Here is a 21,827-nt window from a genome sequence, read left to right on the forward strand (position 1 = left end):
CAGGCTAGAGTGCAGTGGCCGGATCTCAGCTCACTGCAAGCTCCGCCTCCCGGGTTCATGCCATTCTCCTGCCTCAGCCTCCCGAGTAGCTGGGGCTACAGGCGCCCGCCACCTCGCCTGGCTAGTTTTTTGTATTTTAGTGTAGACGGGGTTTCACCGTGTTAGCCATGATGGTCTCGATCTCCTGACCTCATGATCTGCCCGTCTTGGCCTCCCAAAGTGCTGGGATTACAGGCTTGAGCCACCGCGCCCGGCCCATTATAGATATTTTTTAAGTTGTCTCATGCTTTACCTAACAGTACTTAAAAGCAAAATGTAGAAACGAGTATCTTTCTCATACATATCAATATAAATATAAAACTAATGAAAAATCTTGACCCATATACTACCAAAATCACCATGAGTGGTCACTCATGAGTTCCCACTTTGGGAAACACTATTTATGTTCCTTACTTACACAGAAAAGTTGCAGAGAACTTATGATCAAGGAGGAAATGATTGGTACCTAGAAAAATTTTACATCAAAAGAGCCAATTAAAGATATTTTTCCTGAATTTGTTTTTTAATATTTTTGAATTATTGTTATAGTTATTACAGTTTTGAAATTTTCATTTCTTTAATTGGATTGCATTAAAAATTCAGTAATATTTGCTCTTCATTTTTATTGATTGGCAGTGAAGTTGTTTTCAAGATTTTGCTGTAAGTTTTTCTGCTTTTCTACCCTGCATACCTCTGCGAAGTTGCCAATAATCTGCTTCTAATTATGTTAGTAATTCGAAGGCTTCAAATGCACTGACTAGAGCGGTAACATCATATGATTTTTGAGTATGGCACATAGTAAGAAATAACATTTTGCATTATAAACACATAAAAGTTATTAAATCAAGCATTTCAGAAAATCATACTTACCTTCGATACCTAAATCAGTTTTATTTATTAAAAATTTTTTCTTGCCGGGCGCAGTGGCTCATGCCTGTAATCGCAGCACTTTGGGAGGCCGAGACGGGCGGATCACGAGGTCAGGAGGTCGAGACCATCCTGGCTAACACAGTGAAACCCCGTCTCTACTAAAAATACAAAAAATTAGCCGGGTGCCGTGGTGGGCGCCTGTACTCCCAGCTACATGGGAGACTGAGGCAGGAGAATGGTGTGAACCCAGGAGGCGGAGCTTGCAGTGAGTCAAGATCGCGCCACTGAGTCTCAAAAAAAAAAAAAATTTTCTTAAGATGCTGAACACAACTCATTCAACCGATTTCAAAACCTGCTAATAAATGTGAAGAACACTGCTATAAAGAAGATTGCTAATTAAAGAAAGCTTTAGTGGGTCCTTTTATCAACGGGACAATTTTTAAAATCTAAACTGTCAGCTAGGCACTGTAGCTCATGCCTGTAATCCCAGTACTTTGGGAGACCCAGGCTGGCAAATCACCTGAGGTCAGGAGTTTGAGACCAGCCTGGCTAATGTGAAACCCCATCTCTACTAAAAATACAAAAATTAGCCGGGTGTGGTGGTGCATGCCTGTAATCCTAGCTACTCTCGAGGCTAAGGCAGGAGAATTGCTTGAACTCAGGAGGCAGAGGTTGCAGTGAACTGAGATCGTGCCACTGCACTCCAGCCTGGGCAACAGAGTGAGACTCTGACTCAAAATAAATAAATAAATAAATAAAAATCTGAGCTGTCATTTCCCGCCTTTAGATTTATCAACAGGTTCTATAAGCTTGAGAGGAAGTTAGGACATTCTTTCTCTTTTTCTCATCAAGGTACCATGAAAAGAAGTGTGCTTAAATTACTGAAGGATGAGTTAGGTTAGTGTATAGAGTTTCATGTTTTTAGAATAATACTAAGACATGAAGAAAGATGTAAGGCTTCACAATGCAAACTATGTATTAGAAATATTAGATGTGGATGATAGAAAATATGTCTAAACTGGATTATAGGATTTATGTATGTTTTTTATTTTTCCACAGCTTTAATGTGAGGTTCTGCTTAAAGGCAGATGGCAAAGGAGTACTTCCCAGAAAACTTAGTAAGTGTTCTATGAAAAATAGTATTATTTTAATGATACTGCATACACAGCACTTAAAAATATTTTAGGATATTCAAATAGTTACTTGAATTGTTATAAGTTTTTATTTGAATGTTTATGTTTAAAGGCATTTAAGATTTCAACATAATTATTATATTCTTTGGTAACTCTTAAGCTAATTCAAAACTAATACACTTATTTATGGACATTATGAGCTAAATAGCCCACAAAATGGGAAACATGACCTTTGGAAGGTTAAGCAGTTACAAATGTGAGGTAATGAACTCTGGGGAGGCATGAATGTTATGTTTGTAAGTAGATGATCTGCTGAGAAGTCTGTGTTTTATGTCTTGGGGCAGCCCCCAGCAATCTCAGGAGTAGAGGCGGTTTAGAAATAGTGAGAAGGAGGAGAAAAAGTTTTGGTCATGCAGTTTAATTCACACAGCAAACTCTACTCTTCTTTTCCTAAAATGGTTGATGTGGTCCTGAGAGCAAGATAGTAGTGTTAAATAATTATTGCAAAGGTTTGTCAATATGTTAATGGCAAGTGGTAAAGAATAATAATAAAGCAGAGAAGAAACTGAAACCGTTGGGTGTGTGTTTGTGTGTAAAAGTTTACACAGGGCAGCCAAGCAAGGTCTCCCTAGGAGACAACTTTTCAGTAGAGACCTGACGGAAATGAGGGAGCTTTGGGATGTGTGGAGGAGTGTTTGACACAGAGGAACTAGCAGTTTCAGCAGGCCTGAAGCAGGAGATATGCTCAGTGGTTGAGAAACAGCATAGAGGACAATGTGGCCAAGTAGAGCAGAACATGAAGCAAAATAACCCCGGGTGTTCACCCAAATTTGAAACGGTCAACTTTTAGAGAAACTAGTAACGTGACTTCTGGTTTTAAAGATTTGCACTCTCTTAAGAAACTACTTAAAGAACTGAATCTTACAAGGCAGTAATCCTAATTGCTACATACTTGTTTTACAATGATTCTTGATGTATTTAACTCTGTTTGATCACTTGCTTCCTGAAGGCATATTCATCTGACAATTTGATATGATAGCTTCACTGGAAGCAGGAGTTTCAAGTGGGGCAAACTGTTCATTCATCATAGTGTTTAATATGATGGTATGAGTACATATGAGCAAATACTTCTTAATCAAAATCAGCAAGACTCTTGCTACTTGAATTTATGGTGGAAGTCTTAATTCACATGTTTCATCGTCTGGATTTCCTCCTCTCAGCTTAAATTAAATGATAGCATTTCTTCTGTCTGATAATTGGCTTACTACTATCATTTTTGGGGGAATTATTTATGACATTACTTTAGGGAAATAATTGTTATTAAATTTTTTTCAGAATTAATATGTTATAGTCTCATTATAATGTAATGACATTTTAAATTAATTAGAAACAATTTACTTCTTAAGGAATAAAGATCTCTGTTTACATGAAAACTCTAGAGTAGAATAGATAGGTGTCCGTAAAGAATATGTTGGTTATAAATCCTTTGGTTTACGTAGATTTCCAGGTGGAACTTCTTTTGGATAAACTCAAGCAAAAGGGAGCAATTCGACGAGCACTGTTTCTCTACAGCAGGTCCCCAAGTCACTCCAAGAACATGACTATTTCAAGGGGGGGACTGATGCAGTGTGAGGAATTGATAGCGTATCTGCGGGTAAGAGATAACTTTTCTGCTAGCTTGTTTTTCCTTTTCAGTCATCAGTTTTTCTTTTTTATCTAAATGATTTTCACTTTCTGTAAATTAGTGTTAGATCAAAAGGAAAAACAGAAAAATACACAAAGGAAATTTAGCTTTGTAAAGTGTCAAACCTGAATGATGGACTTCTACTTCTGGCAGATTGGATATTACAAATGGCCTTTCCACAACAATACTACTGAACAAGTTATGAAAAACATATTTGTTAAATGCAACTGGACTTGCAAGACAGTAAAAGAAATCATCAGGTTCCAAAAAAATAATCAATCAACTAAAAAACTCCAGTTGCAAAAATCTGAATTGTGGAGTATAAGCAAATATATGAGCCAGAGTTGCTGGCAAAGGATGAAGCTGAAGGAGAGGGCAGGTGGTAATTGCAGACACCAGCACAGGAATTCCAACATATATATAAGGCTGAGTGTTCTTACGACAGAGGTGCGTCCTGATTCCAGCAAGAGCCAAATGTAAAACCTTGCTGAAGGGGAGCTATCCAGTATGGGCCCCAGGATTTCCACAGGTTAAGTTTGATGAAATATGAATTCATTAAACACACACACACACACACACACACACACACACACACACACAAAGAAGCCACTAGAAGAAGCATCAGATTTTAGACCCGCAAAGGCCAGTTACAGAGTACAAATTTGTATAAAATGTTTAAAGAAATAAAGGGGCTGGGCACAGTGGCTCAGGCTTATAATCCTGGCACTTTGGGAGGCCAAAGCAGGAAGATCCCTTGAGGCCAAGAGTTTGAGACCAGCCTGGGTGAGACTCTATTTTATTTAAAGGAAAAAAACAAAACAAGACAAAAACATCAGTAAATATTTAGACAACAACATAATTAATGAACTTGATTTAACAGACTTACATAGAATCTACACCTAATAATTAAAGAATATAAAAACTGACCATGCATAGGCCATAAAGGAAGTCTAAACAAATTTGAAAAAGTAATTTTATAGAATACATGCCATTACAGTGCAGTGGTTAGAAATCTATAACAAAAAGATCAACTGGGAATTGGGAAGTATGATTTTTAAATAACTTATGGGTGAAAAACAAGATCATAATGGAAATTTACTTGCAACTATATTACAATGAAAATATAACATATCAAAATGTATAGGCTATCACAACAGTAGAATACAAAGATAAATGTGTAGCGTTGAATGCTATTTAATTTAAATGAAAGTTAAGAAAAAATGAAAGTAAGAAGAAAACACCACAAAATTAAGAATTGAAGTGGGGCATTACAGATAAGGGAGGAATTAACAGAATATTATGAATAACCTTGGGCTAGTACATAGGAAAACTTTTAGACAAAACATGAAAATTCTTAGTAAAACAATGCAACTCTCATAAGAAGAAACAGAAAACCTGAATAATCCTCTGAACACTTAACAAATAGAATTGGCAGTTAATCTTTACAAAACAACAAAGCCCAGATAGTTTTATAGGCAATATCTACCAAACATTCAAGAATAAGATTTCTCAATTTTATATAGCTCTTTGAAAGAATAAAAAAACAAAATATTTCGAAGTCAATCTGTGAAACTAGTGTAATTGTTTCCTGGACTGGTCAAAAATAGTACCAGAAGGGAGAATTTCATTCTAATGTTACAATAGATGTAAGATTACTAAGACATTATAAGCAAATAAGTCTTAGCAGTTTGTAAAAAAAGATACATAAACCAAGTTGGGCTTATTGTTTATCCTAGAGTGGGTTAATATTAAGTCTAAAAATGTAATTTGCCACATGAATAGATTAAAGAAGAAATGTGACTGTCTTAAGTACAAAAAAGGTTTGAGATTAAATTTTAAAAACTTCATGATTTAAGAAGCAAGACAAATATCCCAAGTTATGGCTATGAAGAAATAGAATCTTACATTTAAACAAAGTCCGCAAATACCTATTAATTGGCCAAGATGTGAATTAAGAATTCTTATACGTTGCTGACGGCTGTGTGAATTGTTTTGAAGACTTTGGAAAATGATGTGTTACTATGGAGCTGACAAATATACTTGTCACTATGTGTAAGAATAATCACAGCAATTTCTGTAATAGCAAAAACATAACCCATAAACAATAAAAATAGCCTTCGACAGAATGGATAAATGAATTGTGGTATATTTACATGACGAAATAGTACTCAACACTACAAAATTAACGTAGGCTACATGCAATAGAATGGATGGATCTTAATGAGAGTGTAGGACAGAAAGCAAGTCACAGAAGCCTATGTGTGATCCTATTGAGAGGGAATGCAGAGGGAGGAAGAGAAAGAAGTATTTGGGTAGCTTAAGCAGTATCAATAATGTTCTTATTATGTTGGGTGTGTGTGAGTGCTCATGTTAACATGTCTCGTACTTTCGTGTGAATCAAATAGTACATTGTAAAACAAAAATTGAGTAAACGTTCTCACTTGATAAAGATAATCTTTTGGATATTCTATTTCTACATAAGTATAATTTTCCAGATAATTTTGTTAGAATTGAAGGCTCAGGGATGAATACAGCTGGCTTTGTAATGTGCACTTACGGATTTCTCCAGATAATTTAGGTTGATGTTATCATTAATTCAAAGCCTTTCTATTTCTAGGATGAATCTGAATTTAGAGACAAACTCACTCCAATTACCATTTTTATGGAATATTGGTTGGATTATAGAACAGCTGCTGATACAACAGGCTTGCAACCCATTCTTAACCAGTTCACGCCTGCTAACATTAGTCGACAGGTACTGTACTCAATTTACCACTAATGTGATATTTTGTGATTTTTCTTTATAATTCATGTTATTAAATATTAGAGGAAATTTCCTTTATTATGTTGATAGATGTTTAGTCAAAGTCAGAAGGTTAGGAATCTGAATTTTCTATTTTTTTTTCTTTTTTCTTTTTATTTTTTTGGGAATCTGAATTTTCAAGTCAGAGATATTTAAAGCTACTTAACATAGATATACAGAGAAAGACAGGATCACATTTCATATATGTGAAATAGGAAAATAATTCAAGGAGAACAGCAATGTGCCAGTTTGTTTACATATTTTAGTATTTCGCTAAAGATATTTGATGTCTATGTTATCTTTGATATTTTAATTTTAAAAAGTGCATATATAGTAAATAAATAATTCTTTTCAGAAAACCAAAGAAAGCAACAAAATTTGATAGGTGGTATTTTAGTTTTAGAAAATCTTATGTATAATGTATTTAAATATTGTTAATTCTAATTACTATTTCTCCTTTTTAAATTACATGTTCATGTTTTTACATTAATATTTCTTCTTTCATAGAACTCTTTGCCCTAAATTTTTAGGTTGTCATTTTTTTTTTTTTTGTCTTTCTAAGATCCCATAAGCTCTTTTTTTTTTGGTTTGTTTTCTGTTTTTGTAATTTGACATTACTATATGTGACGGTAACAAAAGGCAAATTAAAATATTTTTTAAAGTCTTTTCTAATTTTTATATTTTAACAATTTCATTCTGTACATTAATAATCGTGGTATATGTGCCATTTTCTAGTATTCATTAACACAGAACTTATAACCATACTTCTGTGTTTATATTCTTTACATTTTTTATTTTTATTGAATGTACAATATTATGTTGATTAATAGTTTAATAATGACCACCTGAGCCTCTTAATGTCTGTCATTCAGTATTATACTTTCTTTAAAAGTTAATTGTTACTTGTCCCTTTATATAATGTGCTTTCATATATGGGTTATGGTTATTTTGTTTATAGTTTTACAATTTTTTAGAAATCTTTTATTATCATTGTTATCACTACTTCTGATTAGTTTTCCAAACTCCCCATCCAATCTCTTTAATGCCAATACCGTGTTAAAACCGGCTAATCAAGTAGGCTAACTTTTGAAACCTCTTGGAGGGCAAAAATAATTGCAGTAATATTTGACTTCCTTTTTTTCCTACCTATTCTCATTCTTCGTTGTTTGACAAAAAATTTTTTTTGATCTTCTCTGTGTCCTACATTTGTTCCATCAGTGACATATTAATTTTTAGGTATGTTTCTTTCTACATGCTTAGCTTTGTTATTCACTCTTGTTTTTATGTTAATTACTCCACCATTTTTATCATTTCCTTTTCTCTAAAATGGATCCTTCATTTCGCTGGTTACATTACAAACTCTTCTCTGCACTCTCTTTTTGCTGTCAAATAGAAATATAAAGTTTTAATTGTAATTTTAAATTTGTAATTTTTAATTTGCTGGTTAGCAACATTTTTTAAAAGGTAGAAAACATATAGGTGAAATTTATTTTAAAAATATATCTGTATTAGTTTACTAGGGTTGTCATAACAAAGTACCACAGAATGGGTGGCTTAAACAACAGAAATTTATTCTCTCCTAATTTTGGAGCCTAGAAGTCTGAGATCAAGAGTCAGCAGGGCTAATTTCTTCTGAGGCCTCTCTTCTTGGCTTGTAGATGGTCACCAGTCACCTTCTTGTGTCTTCACATGGTCTTCCTTTCATGTGTGTGTCTGTGTCCTAATCTCTTTTTAAGCATCAGTCATTGGATTAGGGTCCACCCTAAAGATATTTTAACTTAATAATCTCTTCAATGACTATATCGCCAAATACAGTTCCATTCTGAGATACTGGGGATTAAGGCTTCAACATATATATTTTGGGGGGACACAGTTCAGCCCTTAACAATATTTAAAATATTGTCATTTTTACATGGAATCGCTTAAAAATTATCAGTGGAATATTTTGCATTCTATTTCTTACTGTCTTCAAAATCCAGAGTGTGTTATACACTTTTAACACATCTAAATTCAAATACTTAGGTTTTATTAGAAATTTTTTTTGTATTTAGAATTCATGTAATTAACAGTTGAAAAAGTAGATTCAAATACTCAAGTTGTTCTAAAGATACTAAAAGTTTTGCAGTAAGAGAATTAAGCATCAGCTTTTAACATTAAATTAATTAAAATTAAATAAAATTTAAAAATCGATTGCTCAGTGACATCAAGCCCATTTCAAGTGCTCAGAAGCCACATGAGGCTTGCAAGTAGCCACTATATTGGACAGTGCAGTTCTAGTGTTTCCCTTTCTGCTCCCTGATCCTTTGGTGTTAGAGATTTAGTGTTTTCTGCAGAAAGAGTTGGGTTTTTTTTCCTCTCATGTTTTTGATTCAAATACACATTAAGTCCTTTTTTTTTTTTTTTTTGAGGTGAAGTCTTGCTCTGTTGCCAGGCTGGAGTGCAGTGGCGCAATTTTGGCTCACTGCAACCTCCACCTCCCGTGTTCAGGCGATTCCCCTGCCTCAGCCTCCTGAGTAGCTGGGACTACAGGCACCCACCACCACACCCAGCTAATTTTTTGTATTTTAGTAGAGACGGGATTTCACCATGTTGACCAGGACAGTCTTGATCTCCTGACCTCATGATCCACCTGGCTTGGCCTCCCAGAGTGCTGAGATTACAGGCATGAGCCACCATGCCCGGCCTCAAATACATATTAATTTCTTACTTTCTGCAAGATATAATATATATAACTGTAGAGTTTTGGTTGTCTGAGCATGGAAGACATTGCTTTTCCATTTCTGAAACTATCTTTCCTGACAGCGTATTTTAATACTATGGCTGCTTCAATGCCAGCTAAATCCTTTTCTTCACCTATAGAGTGATGTTAGCCAAGTATCTCTATATTACAGTTTCATTAATATTTTATACATATGTCTCATTGCAAACTTAAGATACTCATCTAACATTCTAACTGGGAATGTTATACATACCTTATCACTGGTTAATTTGTTATCTGCAAAGTCCACACTTTCTTCCTGATATAATCTAATCAAGCCTTGATTTATATTTGGCATGATGTAAAGAGTCACCATATAGTTCTTCTAATGGTCCTTTTTGAAAAAGGCTTATAGCAACTGCATATATCTAGGTAAATGAATTAATTCACATATATTTTTGTGTTTCCTTCAAATTAAAATGACAGTTAAGAATCTCTATCCAATGTACAGCCACTTGCAAGCCTCATGTGGCTTCTGAGCACTTGAAATGGGCTTGGTGTCACTGAGGAACTGATTTTAAAATTTTATTTAATTCTAATTAATTTAATTTTAAAAGCTGATGCTTAATTCTCTTACTGCAAAACTTTTAGTATCTTTAGAACAACTTGAGTATTTGAATCTACTTTTTCAACTGTGAATTATATGAATTCTAAATACAAAAAAATTTCTAATAAAACTTAAGTATTTGAATTCAGATGTGCTGAAAGTATATAATACATTCTGGATTTTGAAGACAGTAAGAAATAGAATGCAAAATATTCCACTGATAATTTTTAAGCGATTCCATGTAAAAATGACAATATTTTAAATATTGCTAAGGGCTGAACTGTGTTCCCCCAAAATGTGTATGTTGAAGCCTTAATTCCAGACATTCCTTGTTACTTGGAAGTGTACAATCATCATCAATCATCATCCTTTATTTGAGGGACTCCGTTTTTCTTTTCCTTTAAGTCTTTTTCTCTCTTCTTTTTGTCTACTTCTGTGCTTGAAGCAAAAATGGCCTCATCTTTATTTTGCATTCTTCTCTTAATTTTTATGTTTCTTCTTTCACATCCTACCCAGCTCCTCTGCTTTTTTCCCAGTGTTTCTCTCTTTTGGGTTTTTCCATTTTGCTCTAGCTGGAACATTCTTCTGGCCAGATCTAGAGGGGAAAAAAGTTCAGGTCTTTGCTTTTTTCACCTACCCTGATTGGCTAGCTATAATGCGTCAAGCTCCTTTTCCTTCATCTTTTTCCAAATGACCATGCAATGCTGGACTCATTTTATCTAGTTTCTTTTGCCCCTTGGTCTCTCTGCCTGTCTGCTGAATACGTACAGCTCCTTATTCTTTTATCCGCTGCAGCCCTATTTCCATGATATTGGTGGAGGCACAGTCCATAATGAGAAACTCTAGAAGGGAGTCTATTTTGCCCGACATCTCACAACTTAGCTAGCAGCAGAGTAAAAATGAACCCTCATTTCTGGACTATTACTTTTTCTTTTACACCAGTCCTCATTCAAAGATGATAACAGCTTAATTTGAGATAGAACTGAAAGGTTCCAAGGAACTGTATTATATCCCATGATTCTTTTTCTTCTTTCTCATTCTTGACTGGGTACACTGACCTGTTTAAAAATAAGTGGCCATGGTCTCTTTTGCATTAAGGTATACAAACAAGCTGATGAGTACATGAAAATATGTACATGTGTACATACGTGTATAACCACATAGATATTGATAAACACTGCTTATGCCGCCTGCATTGGTATTTTTCATGTAGAAAAATAAAATGTTTTTTTCTAGGCTCACATTCTACTTGACTGTGGTGAAGACAATGTCTGTAAACCCAAACTGGAAGTTTTTGTAGATAGGTAAGTTTTTCTTGAAATAGTAAATAATGTAGTAAGAAATTTAAATGGAAGGGTACATTTTTCTATTCAAAGGAATAACATATTTTAACGAGAATTAGTTACACTGGAGGGTAATGCATGAGTTTCTATAATACTAAAGCTATCAATATTGAGCTTCTAAAGAAAATATCTACTGTGTTTTCACTAGTTGCCTAGGTTGACAGGCATTCAACTTTGGGTAATATCACAAAGTAATATTGTATCATTTTAAAGATACATTTCATTGCAAATATACTTTGAACTCAAGGAATATCCTTACCATTTTGTATGGTATATGAATTATAAAGAATATTGTGAGAATTATGACACATGATTAATTTAGCTTTTAGAAAAATATTAGGGAATTACAAAGTACATATAATTCACTTCAGTCATAGATATGAATGATAGTGATATATTAGTGGCATCAATGTTTATTTTTACTGAGAGAACATTGGATTTGCACCCAGTGTGCTATTTTCTGTTTTCTATCAAGCTGTGAAGTAGTCTTAAAATATCTTGAGACACTGTTGAACATGTTGGTGCTGTGTATTTAACTCTTGTTTCTTTGAACAGTCATACTTTCCCCATCTAGTCTTTATTTCTCAGTCTGGATTTGTATTGTTAACTTGTAGTGATCAAAAGAAGATCTATATTGGGGATGACAACCCTCTGACATTGATTGTTAAGGCTCAGAATCAAGGAGAAGGTGCCTATGAAGCTGAGCTCATCGTTTCCATTCCACTGCAGGCTGATTTCATCGGGGTTGTCCGAAACAGTGAAGTAAGCAGACTGCCTCTTTAAAAATCGAAATGCACTCACAGATCTTATTAACATTAATGAGCTGCTCCCCTATTTAGTGAAGCACAAGCTTAGCTATTCTACCTAAGGCTAAATTGCTAGACAATGGAGTGCCTCTCTTACATAATTCCTTTTAAGCCTAATACTTTGCATAATGCATTGATATGACATTTTTAGAATTGCAAGCTAAGTGCCTGGAAACGAGGTTAGATAGATAAAGTGTCTAAGCCTGTCCATCAATTTATTTGTCAGAGGCTTTATGGTTATGTATGGTAGCCCTCTAGGGATCTTTTAGAAACACTTCTGCATTTCCATGTGGCAGTTGTACCCAATTCTGCCTTTTTCCTTACCTCCTGGTTTGCTCAACTAGATTTATTTGCTTAGGACAAGAAACTGAAATATCCAACTGCATGATATTTTATTTCCTTTTGTATCCTTTTTCTTTGTCTATCAAAGGCCTTAGCAAGACTTTCCTGTGCATTTAAGACAGAAAACCAAACTCGCCAGGTGGTATGTGACCTTGGAAACCCAATGAAGGCTGGAACTCAAGTAAGACAATTTAATTAAACAGATTTTTTCTCCCCAGCAAATAGAAAAGCATATTGTTCTCTGGGCTCATAGTAATTTTTAAAAATAAGCGCTTCAAAACAATGTCCTTAAATTGGTTTCAATATAACAGTGAAATGATTAGCAGAGTTTTGCTTAGTTTTAACTAAGATACGAAACAATTGGTTGTGCTCTTACATGGTTTGCAATCAGCTGCTCTGTACGCCTCCTTCACTTTAGTAACTGGATGAGAACATGGTTTAAACTAAGGACTGAAATAATAATTTTGCTCTTTTCACTGATGCCTTAATGGATCCTGAAAAGCTACTCTGGCAACTACTAAGACTGTCAGTCCTAGGTGAGCTAGATTCCATCACAGGCCCCACACAGAGGATCAAAGCAAAGGTTAGTTGAATAAGGCTCCCCTTCAGATGGTAGAGCAGGGTGCCCAGGAGCTTGAAAAGCAGCAGCCAATGGCTCACTTTCCAAATCCTTTAAAAAGTAAACAAAATATACCTTGTAGAATTCCTAGTAGCAAGGACAAAATGGTAGTATATGCTGTGTGACTTTTTCAATAGAATTTAATTAATGACATATTGATACGGGTACTTTGAAGATATGTAGTAATATAGTTCTAAGTATTCCATGTTTCTTTAGTATGTCTTCTATTACAAGTCATTATTATTTCTCGACGTACGGTATCTTAGGGAAGAGAACTTGAACAAATTACCCTAAGTTCAATTTTTCACATGTATTACATGTTTTATTAACAATGAGCATGCCTTTTATTTTCTCATATTCTCATTCTCTCTAGCTTTCTGGTTATTATATAGTTTCTGCTTATTCCAGGTAGCCAACTCCAGACTTTGTGGAGTGGGAGACAGTATCCAGGAAGTACTGTTTTTATGTGTCATTGATCCCCAAGAAGCCTTTTTTGTACCTGGTGGTTCAGTTGTTTTAGTTAAAATCTACCAATTTTCTGCCTGCAGGAGTTAGGATATTTGGTGTTGGGAGTGTTATGAGAAGTGTATGGAGAAATTCTGGTTGTGGCCCTACTCATGCCTTCTTTAGCCAGGTTCTCTTACTCTAGTAAATCATCCATTTCTTCTTTTCTGGGCTATGAACACAGCACACACTTTGGTTGTTAGCTTCCTGTTATCAAATCATTGCACCTAGTTGCTAGACTTTCACTGGATCAACAAACATTTACTTTTGCATTTTTTAGAAAGATAGTATTATAAGGAGGTATAATTATGATTAATAATTGTTAAATAGGCTGTCTTAGGAATTGGCCCAGGTATATTAAGTAAAACAGATTTGATAGAAAGTAAGATTTAATTATCTTTGTTCAGTTTTATTGTAAGCTCAGAAAAACCCCATTTTAGAACATTATTTTTTGTTTAGACATTGGATTTGAAATTTTGCTAATTAGACATTGACTAACATTATTATCTTTTCCTCTCTCCTTCAGCTCTTAGCTGGTCTTCGTTTCAGTGTGCACCAGCAGTCAGAGATGGATACTTCTGTGAAATTTGACTTACAAATCCAAAGGTATGAAAACAACTTATATTCACTTATAACTATCAAATAAATATTATTTGTTGTAAATATACTATGTAATATATTTTAAATATAGAATAGCACAGATTAAATTTTATTGCTTGATTGTAGCATTTTAAAATTAATATTTACATTGTAAGAATAACTTTATTGTCAAGTTTGAGTTTGTAAAACGAAATTTAAAATCCAGAAATAAAATGTTCATCTTCTTGGAATTAGATGTTAATGAAAATAACTATTTTGAGGTATAAGCTTTACACTTGTTTCTTTTGTTAACTTTTAGTTTCACTGGATTTGCCTCTGTATGTTTTTGGTGGTTATGCCTAATTCAGTTTTAAGTATTTTTTTTTTTTCTTTTTCAGCTCAAATCTATTTGACAAAGTAAGCCCAGTTGTATCTCACAAAGTTGACCTTGCTGTTTTAGCTGCAGTTGAGATAAGAGGGTCAGTATGAATACTTAGTTGAGTATCTCATTCTCACGATTGCTTTTCAAAGGTAACTATCAGGCCTTAGCCTCTTCTGGACAGTAGACACTACATGTTTAGTGGTGGTTTTACTAGGGCATTAGCTCCTGTAGAAATAAAATCCTAGGTATGTTCCAAATCCCCAATACTGGGTGATCCTCAAAAGGAACAAAACATGGCAACAACATGCACAAAATAAGTTTATTGAACTTTTACACAAATTATCAATTCACCTGTTACATGTACATTTCATAAGAGCAGTTTTTGTGCATGTATGTGTTCATTAGTTTTCTCTTGAAGTATTTTTAAAAATTAGATCTAATTTTATTCACTTGAGTAATGAATACAGGGCACTTTTGAAAATGGACTGACTATATCATTTTGATATTCATGGTAGGTTTTCTTTGGTCATTGTTTAGAGTCTCGAGTCCTGATCATATCTTTCTTCCGATTCCAAACTGGGAGCACAAGGAGAACCCTGAGACTGAAGAAGACGTTGGGCCAGTTGTTCAGCACATCTATGAGGTTTGCAGTTGTTGGATTTTACCCAAACCTAGTGAACGAGCCAACGAAGAGAGGAACAACTAAGCTACTTAAAAAAAAAAAATTCTATGTAATTTTTATGTAAACTCTACGTTGGTTAATTATGTGTCAGAGATTTGTTTGAATATTTTCCTTTTTCATAAATTCATTTTTATTTGACAAATAGCTTTGTTTAAATAAAGCAGTTTATATAATTTGTTGTTTAAAATCAATTGTTCTACTTGAATAAAAGAAATAAGTCACTGGTACTTTCTCATGGGCATTTTGTAGTTCTGGCTAAAAATGAAAATACCTATGGCAAATAATCAAAACTGTATTTCTATAGAAGAAAATTTTCTTTGTCATCCTTCATTAGTAACTTTTTAATATTTCACCTTTTATTTATACATATATATATATATATATATATATATTTTTTTTTTTTTTCCAGAGACAGGGTCTTGCTCTGTTGCCCAGGCTAGAGTGCAGTGGCCCGATCTTAGCTCACTGCAAGCTCTGCCTCCTGGGTTCAGACAGTTCTCCTGCCTCAGCTTCCCGAGTTGCTGGGATTACACGTGTGCACCACCATGCCTGGCTAATTTTTGTATTTTTAGTGGAGACAGGGTTTCACCAATGGGGTTTCACCATGTTGGCCAGGCTGGGCATGAACTCCTGACCTCAAGGGATCTGCCCGCCTCGGCCTCCCAAAGTGCTGGGATTACAGGTGTGAGCCACTGTGCCCAACCTTGTTTATATTTTTATCCTGACACATATTACTCTATGTTAGAGACAAATGTTGAGTTTGATAATTTTTGCATAAAAATAGCCACATTGTAATTAGAGGTTAACTGTGGAAACTGTGCTGTTGTTCATAACCTATTGCTAACATGATTTCTAAAGTTGATGTAGGGGAAGGATTATGGAATAGATTTTTGCCGAAGGTGTAGATACATGTTCTTTTTTCTCCTTAGCTGAGAAACAATGGTCCAAGTTCATTCAGCAAGGCAATGCTCCATCTTCAGTGGCCTTATAAATACAACAATAACACTCTGTTGTATATCCTTCATTATGATATTGATGGACCAATGAACTGCACTTCAGATATGGAGATCAACCCTTTGAGAATTAAGGTGATGTGCTTAATAGCAGCTCTTCATTATAATGATATTTCATTGCCTTCTTTCTAAACCTATAAAAGAAATTCATAAAATAAAACAACTATTTTAATATAAAACCCACTCTGCAGAAAATTGTTTAGTTCATAAGCAGTACACTCAGGATAAGTTCATTTGTATAATGGGTAAGAATTAATTCTGTGACGTCCTAGTGAACCGTATCTTCATGGAGTGCTTACTGAGCGTCATGAGATGCCCTTCAGGGACTCAGTTTGACCTTGGCTCCATCACATTGTTGTTTGTTCAGGGCGTAATATCACATCAAGGGTGTTTTGTTGTTAAAATTGCTACTTTGGGATAAGCTTTACCGTTTTACTCATGATTCTTTTGACTTTTGGATATAGTCATCTCCATAGATTTTTACTAGAAACAATTATACAGTATGGTCTAAGGAAAGGTAAAGAAACAAAATAAAAAATATACCCATGATTGACATCACAAATGTACTATGGAATTTCAGGCCATTTCTGTGTGTTACCTTGAGGTAAGCAAGGGCTGAAAATAATGGTTAGGGAGAGCTAACCTTTTTGGTACATATTAAAGACTAATCTTTATTTTCTGTCCTTACTGCTCACCATATACAGAGTGGTAAATATTCTATCATACTAAATTTTCATTCACTATTTTTTTTTTTTTTTTGAGACGGAGTCTCGCTGTGTCTGCCAGGCTGGAGTGCAGTGGCGCGATCTCGGCTCACTGCAAGCTTCGCCTCCCGGGTTCACGCCATTCTCCTGCCTCAGCCTCCTGAGTAGCTGGGACTACAGGCGCCCACAACCGCACTTGGCTATTTTTTGTATTTTTAGTAGAGACGGGGTTTCACCGTGGTCTCAATCTCCTGACCTTGTGATCCGCCCACCTCGGCCTCCCAAAGTACTGGGATTACAGGCGTGAGCCACCGCGCCCGGCTCATTCACTATTTTTTATTCGTATCTAAGAGTTTATATCAAAATGCTGATATAAAATGTTTTTCATTATCATTTACCACCATCTTGTTAATGTGATTGCATTAGATTTCATCTTTGCAAGCAACTGAAAAGAATGACACAGTTGCTGGGCAAGGTGAGCGGGACCATCTCATCACTAAGCGGGATCTTGCCCTCAGTGAAGGAGATATTCACACTTTGGTAAGTGCCATTTCAAGTACGTGCACTATAGACATTTAAAAATATGTGACTATAGAACTGACGCCAAAGAACATTTCAAAAATAACAACAGCTGTGCTTGAACAACTACATTTATTTTTATACCATGCATTCCTCTTACTTTCCTTTTTCCTAGTCAGATTAATGCCATATTTTCTTCAAATGATCTATTTTTGTAGATGGCTAATAGAACTAGTTTATGTCCCAACTTAATTTTCCTACTCTAGTTCTTTTAACTGTCCTCTTTCTTGGCCTCCTCCTAATCTCTGAGGCTTTAGTATGATACAAAAAAATCCAGAAGGTCCCAACAAAAATACATTGGAATAATAATTAGCATTTGATTAACCTTTGTTGAGTTAGCCTATATAATGGCTATAATGTTTTTAAAGGCGATTGCTTTTTTTTTCTTTTAATCAACAAATCTCCAAATCTCTAGTAGAGAACCTGATATAGTGTTTTTTGTTTGTTTGTTTGTTTTTTGAGACAGAACCTCACTTTATCACCCAGGCTGGAGTGCAATGACACAAACACAGCTCACTGAGGCCTTGACCTCCCAGGCTCAAGCAATCCTTCCCTCTCAGTCCCCCAAATAGCTGGGACTACAGGCGCTCACCACCATGCCCAGCTAATTTTTGTATTTTTTGTTGAGATGAGGTTTCACCATATTGCCCAGGCTGGTCTCGAATTCCTGAGCTCAAGCAATCTGCCCACCTCAGCCTTCTAAAGTGCTGGGATGACAGTCATGAACCACCAGGCCCAGCACTGTTTATGTTTAATAGTGATCACTGGTTACTTTTACAACACCAAATTCTGTGGTTCTTGTTAGTTCTCATCCAGTTCAACTGCCTAGTGACTTTCGTTCACTTAATCACTTCCTTCTATTGACTCTCATGGCTGTAAATACCATCTAGTATAGATGCCTTTGATTTATATTTCCAGTGTGATCTTCTGCACTGAACTTCAGATTCCAATATCCAACTGCTTACTAGAAACTGCTTTTAAATATCTAGTAGGAATCTCAAACTTAATTCTCAATATATACCCTTGGGTTTTCCCAAGTCTGCTCTTTCCATAAAGTTCTTAGTTAATTTTAGTAAATATCAGCTACATTCTCTAACACCTGGACCTCATGCTTGACTCCTCTCTTTATCTCAAATCTCACGTCTTGTATTTCAACAAATTGTATCAATACTTTCAAAATGCCTAGAATCTGGCCCCTTCTCACTAGTTTCATCACTAACACAACCTAACCCAGGCTACTTTCCCTTCTCAATTGTACTATTGCCAAACTCCTGATTGGCCTCTGTATTTCTGCCTTTCTCCCTACTATACTTTGTATGCCATAGAAGCCATAGTGATCATTTTAAATACAGGTCAGGTTATGTCACTCCAGTGCCTTCCCGTCTGACTCAATGAGAAAGCAAGAGGCTACAATGACCTTTAAGCCCAACATTAACAGGCCCTTCCTGCCTCTCTGCTTGCATCTCCTCTCCTTACTATTCTGTTTCTCAAATTTTCCACCTTGCTCTTCATTGAGCAGATAGCCCCAAGCATGTTTATTCCTCAATGCTTTGAAATTGCTCTTTCATCTGCCTGAAATTCTTTGTCCAGATATCCTTGTAGCTTATTTTCCCATATCCTTCTCATGTCCTTAAAAGTAAACTTATGTCAGAGGAATTCCCTGACCAACCCATGGGAAATAGAAACTGCCTTCTACCTCCCAACCCCACCTTTGATTTTGCACTTTCTGTCCTCTTTCAGAATCTGCTTTTTTTAAATTGAGACAAAGCTTACATAAAATTAACCGTTTTAATGATTTTAAAGTGTATAATTTGGTGTTTTTTAGTATAATTACAACGTTGAACCACCATTACCACTATAATTGTAAACATTTTTGTCACCCCAAAAAGAAATGCTGTACCCATTAAGCAGTTTATCCATTCTCCCCTATCGTCAGCCCCTGGTGACCACTAACCTGCATTCCTACTGATTTGCCTGTTCTGACATTTCATAAATGTAGTATCATACAACATGTGGCCTTTTGTGTCTAGCCTTCTTTCACATAGCATGTTTTCAAGATCTATGTTGTGGCATGCCTCAGTACTTCATTTTTATGCCTGAATAATACTCCATTGTGTGGACATACCACCTTTTGTTTATCCATTCATCAGTTGATCAACATTTCGATTATTTCTACTTTTTGTGTATTTTGAATAGTGTTGCTATGAACATTCGTGCATAAATTTCCATGTAAACATGTTTTTCAGTTTTATTGAGAGTAAACATAAGAGTGTAATTGCTAGGTCATATGGAAACTCTATGCTTAACTTTTTGAGGAACTGCCAAACTATTTTCCGAAGTTGCTGCAGCATTTTACAATCCCAGCCAGCAATATATGAGGGTCCTATTTTCTCCACATCTTTGTCAACACTTATTATTTTCTGGTTTTGTTTGTTTTAAAATTTTTATAATCAGGATATCCTGGTTGGTGTGAAGAGGTAACTCATTGTGGTTTTGATATGCATTTCCCTATTGACTGATGATATTCAGCATCTTTTCATTTGTATATCTTTTTTAGACAAATACCTATTCAAATTTTTTGCCCATTTTTAAATTGAGTTGTTTGCCTTTTATTGTTGAGTTGCAAAGAGTTCTGTATATATTCTGGATACTACCTTCATTAGATTTATGATTACACAGGTTTTGTTTCATTCTGTGTGAATTGTCTTTTTAATTTCTTGATGGTGTCCTTTAATGCCCCAAAATTTTTAAATCTGAAGTTCAATTTATCTATGTCTTCTTTTGTTGCTTGTATTTTTGTTGTCATATTTTTGAAACCATTGCCCAATACAGGTCATGAAGATTTATACCTAGGCTTTTTTGGTTTTATAAGTTTTACACTTACAGCTCTTACATTTACATCCCTGATTCATTTGGAGTTAATTTTTGTGTATGGTGTGAGGTAGGGGTCCAGATTTATTCTTTTGTATGTGGCTATCCGTTTGTCTCAGCATCATTTGTTGAAGAAATTATTCTTTCCCCTTAAATGGTCTTGGCAGTCTTGTTGGAGATGAATTGATTATAAATATATGGGTTTATTTCTAGATGTTCAATTCTGTTCAGTTGACCTATATGTATATCCTTAATGCAAGTATTGTTTTGATTACTGTAGCTCTGGAGTTCAGGTTTTGAAATAGGGAAATATGAATACATTTTCTTCCTTTTAAGATTATTTTGGTTATTTAGAGTCCCTTGTGATTCCTTATGGATTTTAGGATCAGCTTGTCCATTTCTGCAAACAAGGTAGTTGGAATTTTGGTAGCAATTTTCTTGAGCCTGTCTCAATTTGGGGAGTATCTTAACATTACATATTTCAGTTCATGAACATGGTATGTCTTTCTTTTTATTTATTCTACAATTTTTTCAACAATATTTTGTCATTTTTAGTGTACTTGTCTTGCACATCCTTGGTTACATGATTTCTGTGTATTCTTTTCAATGCTCTTTTATTTTATTATTATTTATTATTATTTTTGAGAAGGAGTTTTTGCTCTTGTTGTCCAGGCTGGAGTCCAATGGCATGATCTCGACTCACTGCAACCTCTGCCTCCCAGGCTCAAGCAGTTCTTCTGCCTCAGCCTACCGAGTAGCTGGGATTACAGGCGCTCACCACCAGGCCTGGCTAATTTTTTGCATTTTTTAGTAGAGATGGGTTTCACCATGTTGGTCAGTCTGGTCTCGAACTCCTGACCTCAGGTGATCCACTCACCTTGGTGTCCCAAAGTTCTGGAATTACAGGTATGAGCCACCGCATCCAGCCTATTTTTATTTTTATTTTTATTTTTTAGAGACAAGGTCTTATTCTGTCACCTATGCTGGAGGACAGTGGCATAGTTATAGCTTACTGCAACCTTGAACTCTTGGGCTCAAGCAATCCTCCTGCCTCAGCCTCCTGAGTAGCTAGGACTATAAGTGCACCCACCACCCCTGGCTAATTTTTAAATTTCATTTTTGTAGAGATAGGATCTCACTATGCTGCTTAGGCTGGTCTTGAACTACTGGCCTCAAGTGACCTTCCCACCTTGGTTTCCGAAAGTGTTGGAGTTACAGGTGTGAGCCACTGCTCTTGACCTCAATGCTGTTTTCTTAATTTCTTTTTTGGATTTCTTATTGATAGTATACTGAAATATGACTTATATTAGCATATTGATCTTGTGTTCTGTACCTTTTCTGTACTTGTTTTTTTAGCTTAAATTGTTTTAATATGGATTATTTAGTCTTTTCTATATGTAAGATACCGTCATCTACAAAGAGATAGCTTTACTTTGTCATTTCTAATCTGGTTACCTTTTACTTTTATTTTTATTTTTATTTTTTTGATAAAGAGTCTAGCTTTGTCACCCAGACTGGAGTGCAGTGGCATGATCTCAGCTTACTGCAACTTCTGCCTCCCAGGTTCAA

General features: G+C 35.2%; 1 protein-coding gene across 3 annotated transcripts in view; it reads left to right on the top strand.

Moving 5' to 3' along the window:
• Window positions 1-21,827, top strand: part of ITGAV (integrin, alpha V) — a 90,979-nt gene that overhangs the window by 62,850 nt on the left and 6,302 nt on the right. For all 3 annotated transcript variants that reach the window (XM_012000070.1, XM_012000071.1, XM_012000072.1), the window contains 11 exons: window positions 1,969-2,027; window positions 3,542-3,696; window positions 6,344-6,481; window positions 11,071-11,138; window positions 11,792-11,939; window positions 12,414-12,506; window positions 13,975-14,054; window positions 14,426-14,506; window positions 14,947-15,052; window positions 16,021-16,179; window positions 17,235-17,348. In XM_012000070.1, coding sequence (XP_011855460.1) covers window positions 1,969-2,027; window positions 3,542-3,696; window positions 6,344-6,481; window positions 11,071-11,138; window positions 11,792-11,939; window positions 12,414-12,506; window positions 13,975-14,054; window positions 14,426-14,506; window positions 14,947-15,052; window positions 16,021-16,179; window positions 17,235-17,348 — 1,201 coding nt within the window. The remainder of the gene's footprint in view (window positions 1-1,968; window positions 2,028-3,541; window positions 3,697-6,343; window positions 6,482-11,070; window positions 11,139-11,791; window positions 11,940-12,413; window positions 12,507-13,974; window positions 14,055-14,425; window positions 14,507-14,946; window positions 15,053-16,020; window positions 16,180-17,234; window positions 17,349-21,827) is intronic.

The sequence above is a fragment of the Mandrillus leucophaeus genome, unplaced genomic scaffold (genome assembly GCF_000951045.1).
Source record: "Mandrillus leucophaeus isolate KB7577 unplaced genomic scaffold, Mleu.le_1.0 Scaffold615, whole genome shotgun sequence".
NCBI lineage: Eukaryota > Metazoa > Chordata > Mammalia > Primates > Cercopithecidae > Mandrillus > Mandrillus leucophaeus.